Raw genomic sequence first — 20,112 nt, forward strand, 5'->3', positions numbered from 1 at the left:
ATTTACGTGAATAGAGGTATGCATGCTTTCCAATCCTGCAGATGTACCCTTAGAATGAAGGTTGTAAATGAACTGTGTAACAACCTGAAAACTCATTCTAGTACTGAGAAAGTTGCTGTGCAGTTTGGGTCATGTAGCTGTCAACTTGCATTCAGGAGATAGTGGGTTTGAACCCCACTGTTGACAGCCCTGAGGGTGGTTTTCCATGGTTTCCCATCTTCACACCAGGCAAATGCTGGGGCTGTTCCTTAAGGCCACAGCGATGGCTTTGGTCCCACTCCTAGCACTTTCCTATCCCATCATCGCTATAAGGCCTATCTGTTTCAGTGCTACGTAAAGCAAATTGTAAAAAAAGTAAAAAATAAAAAAATTTAAAATCTCATTCTGGTGGAATATGATCACAACATATTTTACAGTGGGAATTTCTACTAGTAGTCAACATATCGTTAAAGAAAATGTTCAATGGTTGAGTTATAAAAGTTTCTATGCCTATATATATTTATGTTTTTTACTTTATTATTTCTTAAATTTGATGCTTGTGTACTAAATACTATTCACTCATATTGTGTGTCATATCCATAGGGTTATGCTGAAATTCCTTCCAAGCTGGGTGTGAAATATTTACGGAAAATTCGTGGTGATAACTATTGTGGAGTGCGAGCTACTATCTTTCAAGCTTTAGCTCAAGGCCTACCTATTCCAAATGGAGCTCATACCTTCAAGTGCCTCTGCCATGCTCTCCATGATGAGGGTTGTAGCTGGCTGCAAGATTGGACGTTTGCTGGCCGGCTTCCATATCGGAACAGCAATGTTCTCCATGGCATGGAGAACTGCCTTCGTAGTTTAGATAATGTGGTAAGTAGAAGCTGTTGGTGGTGCCAACAAGGTTCACAAATTATGGACAATCTTGTGCAAAACTTACAAGCTTTTATACACTACCGGTCAAAAGTTTTCGATCACCTATCACAACTATGGATTTGTGGTTAAGACAGAGATGTAATTTTAAATAATCTATCATAGCCCTGTTCTGTTAATAAAACAAGTATAAACATGTAAAGACGGAACGACTCCGTTGTGTATTTGACTGGTTCTCCGCATGGAGGGTCGCTGATGAGTAACCTCAACAACACTGACGTGTCTTTACCCAAGACATGTCCACTCGAATAGGCCTCATTCCTTCAGCTGTCTGTGTAGCAAATAGTTCACATTAGTTTTCAGTACACTGTGTGAAGCTAGCAGTGTGTTTATCTGATCAGGTGCATACCATATTACCTCCAAATGGGACGGAAGCAGGAGATTGGAACTGAAAAACGTGCTGTAATTGTAGCTCTGCATCACGAAGGGTATTCTAGTAGGACAATAGCAACAAAAGTTGGCGTAGCCCAATCTACAGTGGTGTATACAGTGCAGCGGTTCAAGCAAACCGGTGCCAATGCAAGTGTTTCGCGATCTGGAAGACCCAGTGTAACATCATACAGGGAAGATCGGTTCTTATGTGTACAGAGTAACCGTCAGAGGACTCGTATGGCACCTGAAATTCGCGAGGAAGTCAATAATATGCGAGCTGCTCCAATCTGTGTCTCAACAGTGCAACACCTTATTCATTAACGAGGTTTAAAGGAGTGCATAGTGGCCAAAAAATCTTTATACGGACACAAAATAAGGTGAAAAGAATGCAATGGGAACAGCAACATAAAAACTGGAGCGTGCAGCAATGGTCCAAGGTGTTTTTCACAGATGAATCGAAGTTTGAAGTATTTGGGAGCCATCGTCGAATGTTTGTTCTTTGACTTCATGGGGAACGTATGAAGAGTCAGTGTATGACACCTACAGTGAAGCATGGTGGAGGATCGGTTATGGTGTGGGGATGTTTTGCGGGTGATAAAGTCGGTGATCTAGTGCGAATTAATGGAACATTAAAGAAGGAAGGATATCACAGGATACTGATCAACAATGCAGTTCCATCTGGCAAGAGGCTTATTGGTCGTGGGTTTGTTCTGCAGCAGGACCATGACCCGAAACATTCTTCTAAATTGTGTAGAGGGTATGTCAATAGAAAAGAGAAATGTGGGGAACTGAAAAATATGATTTGGCCAAGTCAGTCAGCAGACTTAAATCCCATTGAACTGTTATGAGATTAACATGACAGGGAGGTCCAAAAACTGAGGTTAACTAATGTTGAAGAGCTATGGAATAATTTACAGAGCTGTTGGACTGCAATATCTACACAAACACTACAAAATCTTATTTCCAGAATGCCAAGAGTTTGTGCAGCTGTTCGGAGGGCAAAGGGTGGATACTTTGACGAGGCTAAAATATAAACCATATTGTATTCTACTTAATGATAGAGAGAGAAAATATATATTTTGTTGGTCTATTTAGTTTTTACGATGTGTTTGTACATTGAAATAAAGTATCTAGTTTTGTGCACGGGTGATCGAAAACTTTTGACCGGTAGTGTACTAGATGGTCAATAATTTCCCATAATGAGCAACCAAAGATTTTGACATAACCAGGGAGCAATAAACTTATATTACTGTGCAAATTAATTGGAATAAGGTTTTTAATTTATTTTCCCAATTGTTGGCAACAGTGTATTACACCATGCTTATTCATAGATCCTGTGCTCTCTATGCATTCTTTGCACTGTTATTCATTGGTAAATAATCTGTGTGATGATTGTCTTAGGTTAAAAGTATATTTATTTCAATGTGGAATTTTGATGTAATTAGTAATACTTAGTGATAAGTAATATTTATGTTTTCAAATGAATATGACTCTCAAGATGTGTAGTGTGACTAGCATTATCTCAGAATACATGCATGACACAAGGAGAGTTGGTGTAGGCACTGCAACTAAAATTATTCAGTGGCACTGACTGGCTCAGTTTCATCTAAGGAAAAGGGAAACTGTAGTAGGAAAAAGAAAACGATGCCAACTGACGTACGTTTTCTCCTCAGAAGAACCAAATCAAATCCCAGGGTCACTGCTGTTTACTTGGCTCGTGATTTGGGATGAAGGAGAGTGAATTTGCACATTTCTAATATTTGTTATAAACTTCTGCCAGCTGGAAGGAAAGCCTTCAAACCTGTAAAAGAAAAAGAAAAAAAAAAAGAAAAAAAAAAGCCTGCTAACAGGAAAAATGTGCAGGAAACATCTCTTGTGAGCACATAATCATCAGGATTGGGCAATGGAACACTGTAAGAAAGTTCTTTTCTCTGATTCGTGTCACATTGAAGTGTAGGACCAGAGCATTTGATATGTGCTCAGAGTAAAGAATGAGCTGATAAGTGATAAGTGCAACAGACTGTAAAACACCCTGTAAAGATTATGTTTTGGGGGGATGTTTCACGTATGAAGAATTGGGACTCTTAAGTACCAGACAGTGGGATGATTAAATGTGACCAGTACATCTAAGGTTATTGGTGTGCTGCGGAAGAGGTTTCTAGATGGTAACCAAATTTTTCATGAAGATTTGTCTCCTTACTATACTTCAAAGAAAGTGAAGAAATTCTTCAGTGAGAACAGTATTTGCATCTTAGAGTGGCCAGGGAGCTCCTCTGACATTAATCCAACAGAAAACATGTGGCCTATTTGAAAATGATACTCACAAAACTTGGCTGTTCATCAAAAATATGCATCATAGAGTATCTAGTTACAGTGTGGTTTCATGATGACAAACTTAGAAATATGTGCTCAGCGCTTGTGGAATCTATGCCAAATTATGTAAAGCAACTTATAAAACAGAAAGGAGGACATATTATCTATTTGCAAAGATTAAAGATATATATTAGGTGAATACGTGCAAAAAAAAAAAGAGTTAATATTATTGTTGTGTTCCGATTAATTCACATGGGACTGTAGTAATATAGTAATACTAGCAAGATACCCTTGCTTCGCTGTGGCTTTAAACTGAAAATTATTATTCAAAGATTTACTTTTTGGAGAGTTCACTGTCAGCTAAGGCTGTAAAATACGCCCTAAGTTTGTACATCAAATGTTTTGGGGGAATGATTACGGTATTTATTTTCTGATCTAACACTCATTTGAACCCCATACGGAAGAATTTGAATGTTTCAAACCCTATCTCATTTAAAATCTGGGATGTAAAAGCGACCAACCTGTGAAATTTTAATTTTGTACGTCAAACAGTAATGGAGGAATATATACTTTTTAAGGGGTGAATGTTTTTAAATATTTATTAACGTCTACAGTACCTACAGAAGACCAAATTTCATTTTTAAAAATAAGTTAGTGCCTGAAAGGGTTTTGGAGAGTCAACTGCCATCTAAACCCCTTAGGAAAAAAAATTTGGAAGTATACAATATTTTACTCCTAGGACTTAAAAGAACACACTTCTAGTAAAATTACAACTTTGTACATCAGACAGATTTGGAGGGATGAATAATTTCGTTTACGCAGCTAACCTCATTTAACACAGGGTTGGAACATTAAAAAATATTTCCTATTTCACACCTAGGATTTGGAATTGGAATTTTGTCTTTGAACGTTAAACCATTTCGGAGGAAGGAATGACTATATTTGTCTTCGGATCTTAACCCCCATTTAACTCTCTGAGTGGTTAAATTTGTTTAAACCTTCTGTTATTTAACACCTAGGATATCATTTGGTTTTTTAACTTCATCATTCAAATGGTTTCATATAAATGCATATTTCTACCATAATTCTTCACCCCCAGACAAAACCCCCTTAGGGGTGTATTGTTTTAAGTCCACTTCTTATTTGTATTCTCATAAAAATAATTCAACTCCTTTACGCCCCCCTAAGTTGATTCCACCCACCTCCCCTGCCACAAGATACATGTCTTTATTTTTAAAGGAGATTCCAAATACCAATTTTCTCATTCATAACATCCTTCGTTTTTGAGATATAAGTATCCTCAAACAAAGAATTCAGCTCATTTTTCAATTAGTTTATCTCCCCCTTCCCTTAATTGGATTTTCTGAAAACAAAAGAATATGCGTTTCTTTTTTTTTTTAAAGGAGATTGCAAATACAAATTTTCATGTCTGTGTCATCTCAGTAATTGAGACATAAGTATCCTCATAAAAAGAAATCATACCCTTTTACAGTCGTTTTTACAACCCCCACCCCTTAAGTGTTTTTTTTCCAAAACAAAAAGTACATGTTACTGTATTTTTAAAAGAGATTACCCCCTGCGGGTGGGGGACGCACATGTAGATTACACCCGCGGTATCCCCTGCCTGTCGTAAGAGGCGACTACAAGGGGCGACCAAGGGATGATTGAATTAGAACCATGAAACTACTCTTGATTCGTACCATCATGCGGGGAACACCATGGGTTGCATGTACTTGCGAGTAGTATCACTAAATTGGTACGAAATAGGTTTGTGATTAGTTGCAGTAAAAAGCCTGGCCTGGTGGATTCCGGTACCCGTGCGTTGTACCCATGTGAGCAACACCACGGGTCTGGGCGTAGCCTGCGAGTTGTACCGCTATATGAGCGGCACCGTGGGTCAGCGTTGCCTGTGATTGGTATCCACTATGTGAGGAACACCACGGGAATACCGGCGCCCGTGACTAGTACACCTAGGTGAGGAACCTTACTGGTTTGCGCTGGCTATGAGTGGCGCCATTGTGTGAGAAACACCATAGGTCTGCGTTCCCTGTACGAATTGCAATACTTGTGAATAGTACCATCTTGTGTGGACCACCGTGAGTCTTCGCTACTTTTGATCAGTACCCCAAAATGCAAATACCATGGTTCTACTTGCGATATGTACCATTCTGTGGGACCTTAGACGTGAATTTAGCACCCCTTCAGACATCAAGCATCATTGTGCTTTAAAAATTGTCCCTTGGTCAGTAATACTCTAATTAACTACCTTCTTTTTGAGTCTGATCCACTGTTTTTTTTTTTTTTTTTTGTAGGGTTCATGTTCATCCATTCATTCTTCATGACAATTTTTTTATTTTTTTAATATTTTATTTTGGTCAGTGGATGAATTTGAATTTGTTGTTATTTCATTTCATACCATTAGGGGCCTATGACCTCGATGTTAGGCCCCTTTAAACAACAAGCAAAAAAAATTAAAAGAGATTAAAAATACCAATTTTCATGTCTGTAACATCTTCAATATTTGATATATAAGTGTCCTCATAAAAATAATTCAACATTTTCTTCAGTTCTTTTCACCCACCCCACCCCCTTAAGTGGATTTTCAAAAAAAATACATGTTTCTTTATTTTTAAAGAAGATTCCAAATACAAATTTTCATGTCTCCAACATCTTCAGGTTTTGAGATATAAGGTCCTCATAAAAAGAGTTCAACACAATTTTCAGTCCTTTTTACAACCCAGTTAAGTGAATTTTCCTAAAACAATAATACGTGTTTGTTTATTTTTAAAGAAGATTCCCAATACCAATTTTCACATCTGTAATATCTTCAGTTTTGGAGATACCAGTATCCTAATAAAAATAATTCAACCCCTCTTTCAGTCATTTTAACCCCCTTAAGGTTTTTTTTTTCTGAAAACAAAAAATACGTGTTTCTTTATTTTTAAAGGAGATTCCAAACACTAATTTTCACGTCTGTAATATCATCAGTTTTGGAGATACCAGCATCCTAATAAAAATAATTCAACCCTCTCAGTCATTTTACCCCCACCTTCTTGAATGTTTTTTCCGAAAACCAAGGAATACGTGTTTCCTTATTTTTAATGGAGATTCCAAATACCAATTTTCACGTCTGCAACATGTTAAGTTTTTGAGATATACTGTAGATATGCTAATTTTAAAAATTCACCCCTTTTTTCAGTTCCCCTTAAGTGGATTTTCCAAAAATATATTTACGTTTCTTAGATTTTACAGGAAATTCCAAATACCAGTTTTCAAATCTCTGATATGTTACGTGTCTGAGATAATTTGCAGATATAGTCTTTTTTTAAATTCACCCTGTTTCTCACTCCTGTTCATCCCCTATTCATCGAATTATCTAAAAACGCAGAAATTCGCGTTTCTTTATTTTCACAGGAGATTCCAAATACCTATTTTCATGTCTGTAACATCTTCGGTTTCTGAGATATGTCTCCTCATAATAGGTGTTCAACCCCTTTTTTCATACCCCCCTCCCCCAATGGGATTTTCCGAAAACAAAAAAATGAGTTTCTTTATTTTTAAAGGAGATTCCAAATACCAATTTTTACATCTGTGAACTTAGAAGTTTTTTAGATATAGATATTATCATTTTAAAAATTCACCCCCCCCCCCCTTTTCACCCCCTTAGGGACGGAATATCCAAAGTTCCTGCCTTAGTGACCACCTACACCCTAATATAAATGTATCCCCAAAATTTCACTTATTTATGTCCAGTAGTTTTGGCTCGGCAATGATGAATCAGTCAGTCAGGATATGTTATTTTATATATATATAGATAATCTATGTACATGCTCCCACTAATTGGAAAAATAACACTCTAAAGGATAAAGAAGAAGCACAAGAAAAAACTGGGATCTCCTGGATCAAACTTTAATCAACATACTTCCATCAACCTCCTGTGGGTGGGGGACGCACATGTAGAATACACCTGCGGTATCCCCTGCCTGTCGTAAGAGGCGACTAAAAGGGGCGACCAAGGGTTGATTGTCTTGCAACCATGAAACTACTTGTGATTAGTACCACCACGCGGAGAACATCATAGGTCGCTTTTACTTGCGCATAGTACCACTATATTAGGTACCAAATAGGTTTGTGATTAGTATCACACAGGAGCACCGTGCGGTCGGCTTTTGCAGTAAAAGTGATTAGTACCACCATATGAGCAGGACCATGGGATGATAGCTACCATGGTTCTGCCTTGCCTATGATTAGTACCCACCATATGAGGAACACCAGGGGATAGTGCAGGTCCCTGTGGTTAGTACTCTTATGTGATGAACACCATAGAGTTGCGTTGCCTGTAAATGGTGCCGCAATGTGAAAAAAAAACATAGGTCTATATAATATGTCAAATTTCATACCCTGTGATTAGTACCATAATGTGTGGAATTCCACGAATCTTCGCTACTTTTGATTAGTACTGCAACATGACAAATACCATGGTTCTACTTTCCTAGCGATAAGTACCGTTATAAGGGGGCGATAACTTGGATTTTGGACCCCCTTTAGACTGCAAGCATCATCGATTCAGTGTTATGCTATAGCAGCAGTCCCTTGGTCAGTAATTATACTGTTTTACATCAGTTTCTGTGAATGTAAGGCATTGCGGGTCGCATCCACTGATCGTTTTAAATTCATCTCCATCCATTCATTCTTCGTCCTCACGTTTTGAATTTTGGTCAGTGGAGAATTTTGGACTTTTAATTTGTCATTCCATTTCTTCTCATTTCTTACCATTAGGGGCCGATGACCTCGATGTTAGGCCCCTTTAAACAACAATCATCATCATCATCATCATCATACTTCCATCACATTGTTAAAATTCTCCTTGGTGATTTTAACGCACAACTGGCACAAGAAAGAAGGTACGGAGATATCATTGGAAAATGGCCAGCACATAAGAGAACAAATAAAAACGGTCAAAGATTGGTTGAATTATGCAGAAACCACAATCTTATCTCAAAATCAACATACTTTCAAAGGAAAGCTCACAATTTAAAAACTTGAAAACATCCTGATTTCCGAAAAGGTGAATGGCAACTGGACCACTTTTGCATGGATAAATTTCACCATCGTGAAATCTACAGTGTCATAGTCCTTAGGAGGGAAGACTCAGGGTCAGATCACTATGTTGTTAAGACCAAAATAAAATTAACTCCAAGGGTTAAGAAAAGACCTCCAAATAAAAATAGGAAAACATTCGACCCTACCACCTTAATAAATAATAGGGAGTACTATAGGAAAACAGGAGAAGGCTCTGTCAACACTAATACATTAGAAGAATTAACTACCAAACTAAAATTGATAGCAGAAGAGTTAGCTCCGACAAATCCTAGGAAAAGACATGAATGGTGGGATGAAGAATGACCAGGCAATTGAGAGGACACCAAGCTTGGATAAATCATCAAGCCCAAAAATCAGATAGAGTTTTGAACTGATAAAACACAGAAAGTCAACCCATAAAATCATTGAACAAAACACAAACATCTTAAAAATATCTTGCAAAGAATAGAAGAGAGTTTTAACAAAAAAACAATCACAAGATTATTATAAAGCCTTTGGGAAATACCTTAAAAAATATGAGCCCCCAATATTAATGCTGAGAGATCAGGAAGGTTAGCCCATAGTAATGAAGGAAATGCAGAGATCCTCGCAGAGACATTCAACAAACTTTTAAATTGCGATAACCCACTGGAAACGTTATAAGTAAATACTGACACACCCGTTCTAACCACCCCAGATCTAATAGATCCTCCAGTTATCAATGAGGTAGAATTCACAATTAAGGAAGTAAAAAATTGTAAGGCATGTAGTGAAGACCTAGTCTTTGCAGAAATCTGGAAAAACGTATGGAAACAAGCAAATTGTAAATTTACATCAGCATCTAGTCAAAATGTGGATCACAGAGAAAATCACAGAACATTGAACGTCAGGCGTAATCCATCCATTATTCAAAAAAGGAGATAAAACTGATCCAGACAATTACAGAGGAATAACCTTTTTGGACTGCACTTACAAAATTTTCTCTCGCATAATTTACAATAGGATAAAAAACATTCTGGAACCACAACTTGGAGAATACCAAGGAGGATTTTGCCCATACATAAGTTGCCCAAACCAAATTATCCGCCTGAAACTAATAATGGAATATTACAAATACAGAAATAAACAGCTTTTATTTCATTCACAGATTTCAATCCTCCCGCAGGTAATATAGCATTGCCAGATGTTTGTGGAGGCTTGCATGCTCAAATGACCCTTAGAGCTATGGCAGCGTGAGCTACGGCTCCTGGTAGGGCCACCCAAGCTGTACAGGTCTAAGGCAATGAGCCAGACTAAGAGCAGTACCCTGGTCCTCCAGGTTGGAGGTTGGGCATGGGGTCAACCACCCTACCTCGGAAAAAAACTCTCGTTGCGGAACCAAAGGACAAAGGAAACCGGACGGATGTAATGGATAAATGACCCTGGCAACTGAAACAGCATATGAATTGGTATTTCATGACATGGAATGTAAGAATGCTGAATAAACCTGGAGGATTATTGAATCTGAAGAACGAAATGAAAAAATATAATGTGATGGTGGCAGCAATACAAGAGGTAAAATGGAATGGAAGTGGAATACTTGCAACTGGGGCACACACCTTGTTCTATAGCTGTGGAAACAGAGGAAACGGAAGTACAGGGTTCCTTGTTGATAATGCATATAAGAATGTAATATTGAACTTTAAGCCCATTAATGACAGAATTTGTGTTCTACGACTAAAAGCCCACTTCTTCTTCAATATATCTTTCATATATATATATATATGCACCGACAGAAGATGCAGAGTCAGCAGAGAAAGATATATTTCATGAACAACTGGAACAAGAATTAGCACTAGTGGCAAAGCATGATGTTAAAGGTGTTGTGGGGGACTTCAACGCCCAATTGGGAAGAGAAATTGCTTACAGGAAAACAGCTGGTAAGGAGAGTTTGCATGAGGTTTTGAACAATAATGGTATAAGTTTGGTTGATTTTGCTACGGGTAATAACATGCTTATTAAAAGCACATGGATGCAAAGGAAGAATATAAGGAAAGTAACATGGTGCTCCCCTGACGGGATCGCAAACAACAAAATAGATCATGTGCTTATAGATAGACAGCTTGCTTTGGATATCCTGGAAGTGGATGCCTGTCAAGGTGCAGATGGAGATAGTGATCATTATCTGGTAAGAGTCAAATACAGACAAGGGATAGCCAAGTACAGAGAGATTAAAAGAGCTGTTATACCCAGGTTTGATGATGCTAAGTTAAGAAAGGATGAAAATATACCACAGCAATATGCAATGGTTTTGACAATAGCATTAATGAGGTGGAAGATTAAACAGGAGAGGGTATTCAAGTAAGATGGCAAACAGTTAAAAGTATAATACACAAAATGGCCAAAACAGTTTTGGGCAGAAGAAACAATCGAGGGTTCAGCACTGGTTTGATGAAGATTGTAGGAAGAAGATTGAAGAAAGGAACAAGGCAAGAAGGAGAATGTTACAGAGAAGAACAAGAACTACTGTAGAAGAATACAGAGAGAAGAGAAAGGAATCAGACAAGGAACGGAGGAAGAAAAAGAGAGAATTTGAGAAACAGTGGATTGAAGAATTAAAAGAGAGAAAGACTGCTCAGGAAACTAGACAGTCTTATATAAGGATGAAAGATATAAAGGAAGGATTTCAACCCAGAGCAGTTTTCTGTAAAGATAAGGAGGGAAATCTCATTGGAGGTAAAGATCAGATGTTAGACAGATGGGTGGAATATTTTAGTGAACTGCTGAATAAGGAATAAGGATTTGAAGGTGAGGTCAAAAATGTGCAGACAGAAGAGAGCAGGCAGGAACAAAGTACTGTAGAGAAGAGGTGGACCTGGAATCTATCAAGGAACCTACATTGCACGAAGTTAAAGATGGAATCAACAATCAGTCAATACTGATCTGCATTTGTGGCAGTCACACAGGTGGCAGATTCCCTATCTGTTGTTTTCCTAGCCTTTTCTTAAATGATTTCAAAGAAATTGGAAATGTATTGAACATCTCCCTTGGTAAGCTATTCCAGTCTCTAACTCCCCTTCCTGTAAATGAATATTTGCCCCAATTTGTCCTCTTGAATTCCAACTTGATCTTCATATTGTGATGTTTCCTACTTTTAAAGACGCCACTCAAACTTATTCATCTACTAATGTCATTCCACGCCACCTCTCCACTGACAGCTCGGAACATACCACTTATCTCACTAAGTTTACAAAAGGAGATTTTTATTACCCCACCTATTCAGTACAATTAATTCCACGGTTATGTGGTTAAATAAACATAGAAATTACTAAATTTAAAGGGACATGTTTTGCACTTCTTTAGTGGGCATCATCAGCCTTATTTAATCTTAAAACAAGCATTGGTCAGAGGTCATTATTACTTATAAAAATTGAAATGTGATGTCTTAAAGGTAATGACACTTTGGAATAATTGTTATAAAATAAGACTGTTGAGACACAATATACAACACATGCTAGTAAACTCGTGTCCTCATCCCGAGGTGGTGCAGCTCTTTTCAGGCACACCCCCATTGGAGGTGAGCTGCATGTACCATTCCAACCACATACCAGCCCTCCTGCCATTCTTAAATTTCTGGCAGTACCGGGAATCGAACCCGGGCCTCCGAGGACGGCAGCTAATAACACTAACCGTTACGCTACAGAGGCGGACACAACACATGCTAAAATCACTTGATACGATTTAAAATCTTGGTCTGGAAAGAAAAGAATTTTGTGTCATATTAATTCTAAAAACAACACATGTCCGACACTGAAGTGGATCCTCTTTGTAGGAAGATTGAACATCCACATTGTTTGGCGGTCAGATATCGAACCCAAGACCTCAATAAACAAGAGTGGTATGACAGTACACAAAAGCTAAGGTTGATTTCTGTTGTTTTATGTAAAACACATGAGCTAAAAAATATTGGCCAAAGAAAAGGCGAACGATTTAAGATCATCTTATTAAGTTGATTAATCAAAAATTATCGTAAGATAACTAATGCAAGAAGACGTTGATATGTTGGTTGAAGTCGCTGCTGGGACGAGTATATCAGAGTATTTAACATATCTGTTTGACAGTCTCTTGAAAGTGTGGTCCCTTTAGAAGATGTAGAACACCGTGGAAAAGAATGTGGTTACATTGTAATGAAACAAAAGAAAGAAAAAAAACGAGCTTGACAGTGCATGTTTAAATCGTATGTGAATCCCTAAGAAATATATGTTACGTAAAACGGATACGTACTCATTCGCCGTAAACTATGTCCATCTTTATGCATCAGCAGCATTAGTCTGTCTGGAGTTCCTACTCCTTGTGTTGTAACGATGCGGTAGAGGTGGTGGAGAATGCTGAGGTGAAGCGGAGATAGGCGGAGCTTTGCATGCTGATGTTAATGTGGGGGGGGGGGTGTTTGGAGGGGCAAATGTAGGCTCATTATTTGGTGAGATAAGAGGAGTTTTTAATTCAAAGGGTCTAAATATTCGTGGGACTTTATTCTGGTTTGGGTTGACCGTTTTTAATAACTTAGGCGGTAAAGTATATAGGGGACTTCTGACTTCCGTATCATCGTTAAGGTTTCAATCTTTATTATATGTTTTGTCCATAAAAAATAGATATATATTCTCTAATTCGTTTAAAAGTTTACCTTTGCTTGTATTTCTGATTGTGAGATCCTTTTCAATTGAAGTGAAATGGTGACCAGTTTCCTTCATATGCGTGCTCATTGCTGAGTATTTATTGTGTTTTCTGCATTGAAGTGTTCCATGTACCTTATATAGAAACTTCATCCAGTCTGTCCAACACATGAAATTCCACACTGTCCAACTCGTTGGCTGAATGGTCAGCGTACTGGCCTTCGGTTCAGAGGGTCCCGGTTTCGATTCATGGCCAGGTCGGGGATTTTAACATTCATTGGTTAATTCCAGTGGCCTGGGGGCTAGGTGTTTGTGCTGTCCCCAACATCCCTGCAACTCACACACCACACATAACACTATCCTCCACCACAATAGCACGCAGTTGCCTACACATGGCAGATGCCGCCCACCCTCATCAGAGGGTCTGCCTTACAAGGGCTGCACCCGGCTAGAAATAGCCTCATGAAATTATTATTATTATTATTATTATTATTATTATTATTATTATGAAATTCCACACTGAGAACATATTAATCTGTAGACTCCTGAACCTGAATATTTATTATTGTTTTGGGGTTTATCGTAGAACGCAGAGGTGAAAGAAGGTGCTGGGATGAATGGGTCTAGCTACAATGTCAAGAAAAGAATTTAAAACTTAAACTGAAGGTTATATTTTCTTAAATAACAAAATTTTCATAACAATGAAATGTCAGGTACACTGACAAATTCTAGACAAGACAAGAAATCCAAAATTTAGTGACTGTTTAAAAAAAAAAACTGGGCTTCAAGCCCCTCGCTTCACAGTTCTTGAGCTCCTAGCTCAAATTTACAAAAAGCACAAATTTACTCAAGGGCAGACATCCCTCAATACATGGAGCACTTGCTCCCAATTTACAACATCAAGCCTGCCAGAGGCATTTTTACAACACTTGAAAAGAGCTGACGTGCTCTCAGTTTTCCAAGCCTATTCAAGGCAATATCAGAAAATTACCAGCACTTGCCACCAAGGCACAATTTACAAAATTTGAAACAGGGGTATCTAGTACCCAACCTATTGGGCCGTTGCGGAAAAAATCAGGTTAAGTAAATGGCCCGAAACACAAATTGAATGGAGGCATGTACTTGCACTCCTAGAAATGAATTCTTAAAACCTAAAGGGCACTAGGCCGATGAAACAGGGGCTATTCCCAAACTATGGAGGTGACTCGTATAAGAATAAATTAAGACATTACAGAAAGGAAGAAAACCCGTTACAAAACGTAGTCACCTCAAACCAATATGAAGGGGAGCTCGAGAGGGTACATCACTCTCTATCCCCGATTTACAGTTAAAGATTTTATGAAGTTTTTTTACATTAGCCGGCAGAAAGTTACATTTTTAGAAAAGTAGATTACATAGTTAATGAGTCAGACCTTTCCCTCGGGTTAAACTGCGGAGCTAGCAAGAAAGTAAGATGTTGGGTGGCCATTACCTTACTGAAGAACTGCTGCCTGATGAAAAAGGCGCCGCCTGCCTCCGGCTTGGCACACACACTTAGATGACAGTCAAATGGCCAAGAAATGAGAAAAGCTGCAGTTTATAAACCTTTGGGGAAAGTTTGAGATCATTCATGAATAATCAAGACACACCCACAGAATTTTATTGGTTAAATTCAAAAGTGACACACAGAATCGAGGAAGAAGCCTGTGATAGGCAGAAAATTAATTACAGAAATTAGGGATTGGCTAGATTCAAAACTGGCGGAAAGAAAAGATAAATATTGCCAACCAAAAAATAAATGAACATCAATTAATTTAAAAAACTTATGAATACAAAACTTCTTTAAATCAGAAGTTCTTTCACTGTGCACCAGGGTGCATGATCATAGTTTTTGGTAGTGTCATCTATGAGAGAAGGTCCAAACTTCTTGATGAATGTAAAACAAAAGTAGAAATACAGTTTGAGTTGTGTTGTTTGTTCTAAAGGCTATATTCATATTACATTTGTTGAAAGTGTTGGCAATTAATGGACAACTGGACTAATATATGTGAAAGTGGCGTATTCAGTTCTTTTAGGTTTGTCGGGTATAAGATTTGTGGATAACTTGTTTTTAATTTTATGAATTAAGCCGTTTATCATTTCGATCTTAAAACCATTAATTTTGGCAAGGGTCCTTATGTAATTTAACTCAGTTTTTAGGCTGGTAGGGGAGAGTGGAATTCTTAACACTCTAAATATTAAACTATGTAAAGATGTTTGTTTCTGAGAGCCAGAGAGTTGCACTCTACCGTTAAGGTGTTTCGCATTGCGCGCAAAGTTCTATTGGTACCAACTTGGATTGGGAATTTTCCTCACACTACAGCAAGAATCCATTATATTATAAGAAGGTCGCATGGTTATATCTGCATTTAATTTCTGTATCAGAAATATTGGACCTCAAGCAAGACAGACACCCTCTGCGCCAATGTTCAACTTTCAATTCTCCACCTGAAGATGCATTCGGAATTTTAGAACTCAATAGAAGCATCTGGACTTTGCATTCAAGTGGCATATTACGTTTCTAAAGTGCAATTTTAGAGTGCTCACTAACAAGGGCATATTTTAATCGTCATTATAAAAGTTGTATGATAACTATTCTTACAGTCTGATTGTAATTGACGTAAATACTAAAAAATTTGTGTCACTCATCAGTATAACATTATTTTATCTATAACAGTTCATCAATCCACCATTTTATATGTACATTATCGCATCACATACACAGTTCATTCCTTTAAATTTTATTGTAATTCTGACTTAGAACTGGCAAATCCATAAATGTATCTAAGTTAGGCTGATGATGACCCATTTAGGTTCGCAACTAGTCCCTTGATAAGATATTGTAATTTATTTATAGACATTGCAATTATTGTACAGTATTGAGTAGGTGGAATAAACTTTGTAAATTGTATCAAATCAGGCAAACACACACACACCAAAAAAAATGTACTCAGAATTTTCTATATTGATGATTCATGAACAGTTATTTTGAGGATTTACAGATTCAGTGTTAACCCCTGAGTCATAATTTTAGATTATCCTTGGTAGGAAGCTGAAATTTTCTGCTTTGGATTTCTCAGACAACCTCAGAACCCTTCCTTCACCAACAGCAGTCTCTCCATGTTTATTTTATTCAATATAATATCACATGCCAAAAATCAACTTTCGCTCATCCATATTTGAAATAAGGTGACACCATATATCTTCTACTGATCTTGATGAACATAACAGGAATTTGGTCAAATGTTGCCATACAAATGGTTACACCACATTTATCTTCAAACAGTATAACTGCATACAGAATTCTCAAGCATACCTGTTAATTAGACATTCCTGCAATCTGAGAGAGAAATGGAGAAGGCTTGGGTTAACGGTAGCTGAGTAACATCATCACTGATTTCTCATCAAGGCAACTGTGATTTGAATCCCATTCGATAACTGTGGGACTTTTGAAATGAAAAGCCATGTCATTCAGGTTTGGATTCCAAGTAAAACGGGAGCTGCTGTGGCTGTGGTTACAGTATCACATAAACTACAAACTTGCTTGGAGAAAGTTTATATAAAACTCCTGTTTCCTTGTAGAGCACCCTATACTTTTAACACTAACTTTAGAAGTATTATTACTAGCAATATTGTGTTGCTTCTTTACAACACATCATCATCATATGCAGTTTCCAAATGTTGGCCGGATCTGCTTTTTACAAGACTTAAAAGTAAGTTTATTAGGAACTGTAAAGATTGTCTTGTTTTTTCTCACTAGCACTGTTGTCCTTGAAATTATTGTTGTTGTGGTGCTGGTGATTATAATTGAAGGGATCAACTACTGTGTGTAAGATGGCATAAAACCTGCAGAATAAGAAGTCTTGATGACAGAAATTGTTTATAATTTACTCTATATTTTGCTTGGATTAATTAAAGTTGTTATAACAATATACAACCTTTTCCTTTACCATATCATAAAATTTAAATTACTGACTTTCAGGAAAATTATTATTCTGTTTACTATCAAATATAATTCTGCTTCTGTTTCAGGCTTCATTATTGTCGTCAAGTGAAGATCGAGGTGAAACATTGGCTGCAATTTTGAATAGTGATCATTCATTGGATTTACATGTTGTTGAAGCAGTGAAGCTACATATGTTGGTTAGTGCTAAGGAACTGTATAAAGCTAGTACTTCTGGTGCTGACATTCCACTGTTTGCTTTGTTAATGTTTGCAAGGGATACTTCAGAAACACCTCGTGATCTTATGAATAATCATCTGCGAGAAGTTGGTAATGTTGGAGGATTAGAACAGGTAAGTTAAGTAGTTCCATTAGTGTACTTCAGTTATTATCTTTTAATTTTCATTTTGTCTTCTATCACATTTTCATAAATTGCATTTATTGGGATAAATTGTTGTATTTCTTATAATCTTGCAATTAACTGCTATACTATTACTAATGATTGCAAAGATAGTAAGCAGCTTTATAAAAGACTGACATTGGAGAGTAATTTCCTAAGCACTTAACTCTAGTGCTCAATGTCATAGGACCGAATCACAGTACAATCAATTGGCATGTAAGAGCACTTAAATCCATCTGAAAGCTTTCCAAACACTGGATACTGGCTGCACTTCCTATTTTAATCCTATTTAAAGAAATATTACATACCTAGCATTGTTGTTGTTGATGATGTATTGTGTTCATAAATACTCAGTGTAAATAAATTTGATACTCATTAAAAATTTAGTGGAATAGTGTAGAAAATGCTCCAGTTAGTTTTTTTTTTTACCTCAGTGGCACAGTTGGTTACTTGTCACCCATCTGTTTCCAAGGGAGTGGATTTGATTTTGACGTAGCTCGTTGGCACTTGAGTGTGTTTAAATGCAGAGCTCTGTGTTGTTGGCTTCCGCTGCATTCAAGAATTCCCGTGGGACAAAATTCTGACAACTTGGTTCTTTAAAATCTATAGGGATTGAAGATACATTAAGTAATATTAGTGTCTGCTTAATGTTAACAGTATATTAAACAAGGTTTCCTTCACTTGAAGACATTTCTTTTTAGATATAAGGGGTAAGTCACCAAAGATGTTCAATTCAAATAACTCCTAAAATGTTGAGGATATCGAAAATCTGTTCTCACTTTCAATAATGTTACCAAAGGGCTCATATAATTACAATGAAAAATAAAATCCACCTAATCAATACAATTTATTGATGTAACCATAGTGACTATAGCCATCTATTCAATACAATTTATCAATGTGACTATAAAGGTGGATTTTCTTTTTCATTGTAATTGTTCATCAATGAAGATTTTCATTTTAAGGGCTTCATAGTCAAATATGCTTTATTTTTCCATGGTGTCAATATCTACAGAGAAAACAGTTCTAACTTTGGTATTTTAAGTGGAACAACTGCCACAGCAGTGTATTACCATGGCTTCTTGTGAAACCTGTGCACAAAATTATTCAAAAACCCATCTCAGTTGCTTGAGGTTGGACTACTCGTCCTCCATGAGAGTGCTTGTCCCCACATCAGGAATGTTGTGACCACTAACAAGGGACTACCAATCATTGTTAAAACTTGAAACCGATTTATACATCATCCAAAAGAGCACGCTGAAATATTTAAAACCCTCAAATATTACATCTTTTCGTGCATGTATCTACGAGTTACAGGGTGGTAAATATGTGCAGGTGTAGGTCGTCAGTGTCCAGTCGGAGTGAAGTTCTTTTGAATTCACTGATCATAGACTTCCGGGACATCTTCACAATAATGGGAGGTGACCATTGGAGGACTGACAGGTGTTCCATCGCATAAACACTGGCAACAAGATCCCTGTCTGCCAAACACCCTGTCCAGTACCTCTGGCTAACAAGACAGAGAGAGACCGGGCGAGTTGGCCGCGCGGTTAGGGTCGCGCAGCTGTTAGCTTGCATCTGGGAGATAGTGGGTTCGAGCCCCACCGTCGGCAGCCCTGAAGATGGTTTTCCGTGGTTTCCTATTTTCACACCAAGCAAATGCTGGGGCTGTACCTTAATTAAGGCCACGGCTGCTTCCTTCCCACTCCTAGGCCTTTCCTGTCCCATCGTCGCCATAAGACCTCTCTGTGTCGGTGCAACGTAAAGCAAATAGCAAAAAAAAGAAGAAGAAGAAGACAGAGACTGATCAGATGCCGAGTGACATGAAGCAGCGTAGGGTGATCGAAGAATCCACCAATCCATAGTTGACCCCAGTAATGCTGGGTAAGAAGAACAGCAAGCTCCATTTCTGTCTCAGATTTTCAAAAACTGACTTACGACATGAAGGAGGACCAGGAGAAGACAGCATTCTCTATCATCCAGGGGTTGTGGCAGTTCACAGTTTGGACTGCGTAGTGCACCTGCGACCTTCGAGCATCTGATGGAGTCAGTGCTGAGAGGTCAAATACGACCCTGCCTCATGCATCCGGTTGACATCATCATCATGATGGGTGTCACAAGTGACATTTAACAGGGGTGCACTTGCGCACGCGTACACACATACCCGGCTCATAAAAAAGTGATGTGGAAGGATCCGCAAGAAAAATATTTTGTGTAATGTATTCAGTAGAACAGAATCAATGCATAAATGTAATATGAATGAATCTATATAGTAGAGCATTGTCAGGCTCCATGGCTGAGTGGTCAGCATCTTAGCCTTTGGTTCTCAGGGCCCCGGGTTTGTTTCCATGTCAGGTCAAGCGATTTCCATTCTTAGAACACTTAATTCTGTTGGCTCAGTGACGTTCTTGTAACTC

At 37.8% G+C, this 20,112-nt stretch overlaps 1 protein-coding gene across 1 annotated transcript in view; it reads left to right on the plus strand.

The window, feature by feature from the left end:
* Positions 1-20,112, plus strand: part of LOC136863059 (uncharacterized) — a 303,511-nt gene that overhangs the window by 209,810 nt on the left and 73,589 nt on the right. The window contains exons 8-9 of the mRNA XM_067139388.2: positions 583-855; positions 17,385-17,648. Coding sequence (XP_066995489.2) covers positions 583-855; positions 17,385-17,648 — 537 coding nt within the window. The remainder of the gene's footprint in view (positions 1-582; positions 856-17,384; positions 17,649-20,112) is intronic.

Source organism: Anabrus simplex, chromosome 2 (assembly GCF_040414725.1).
Source record: "Anabrus simplex isolate iqAnaSimp1 chromosome 2, ASM4041472v1, whole genome shotgun sequence".
Taxonomy (NCBI): Eukaryota; Metazoa; Arthropoda; class Insecta; order Orthoptera; family Tettigoniidae; genus Anabrus; species Anabrus simplex.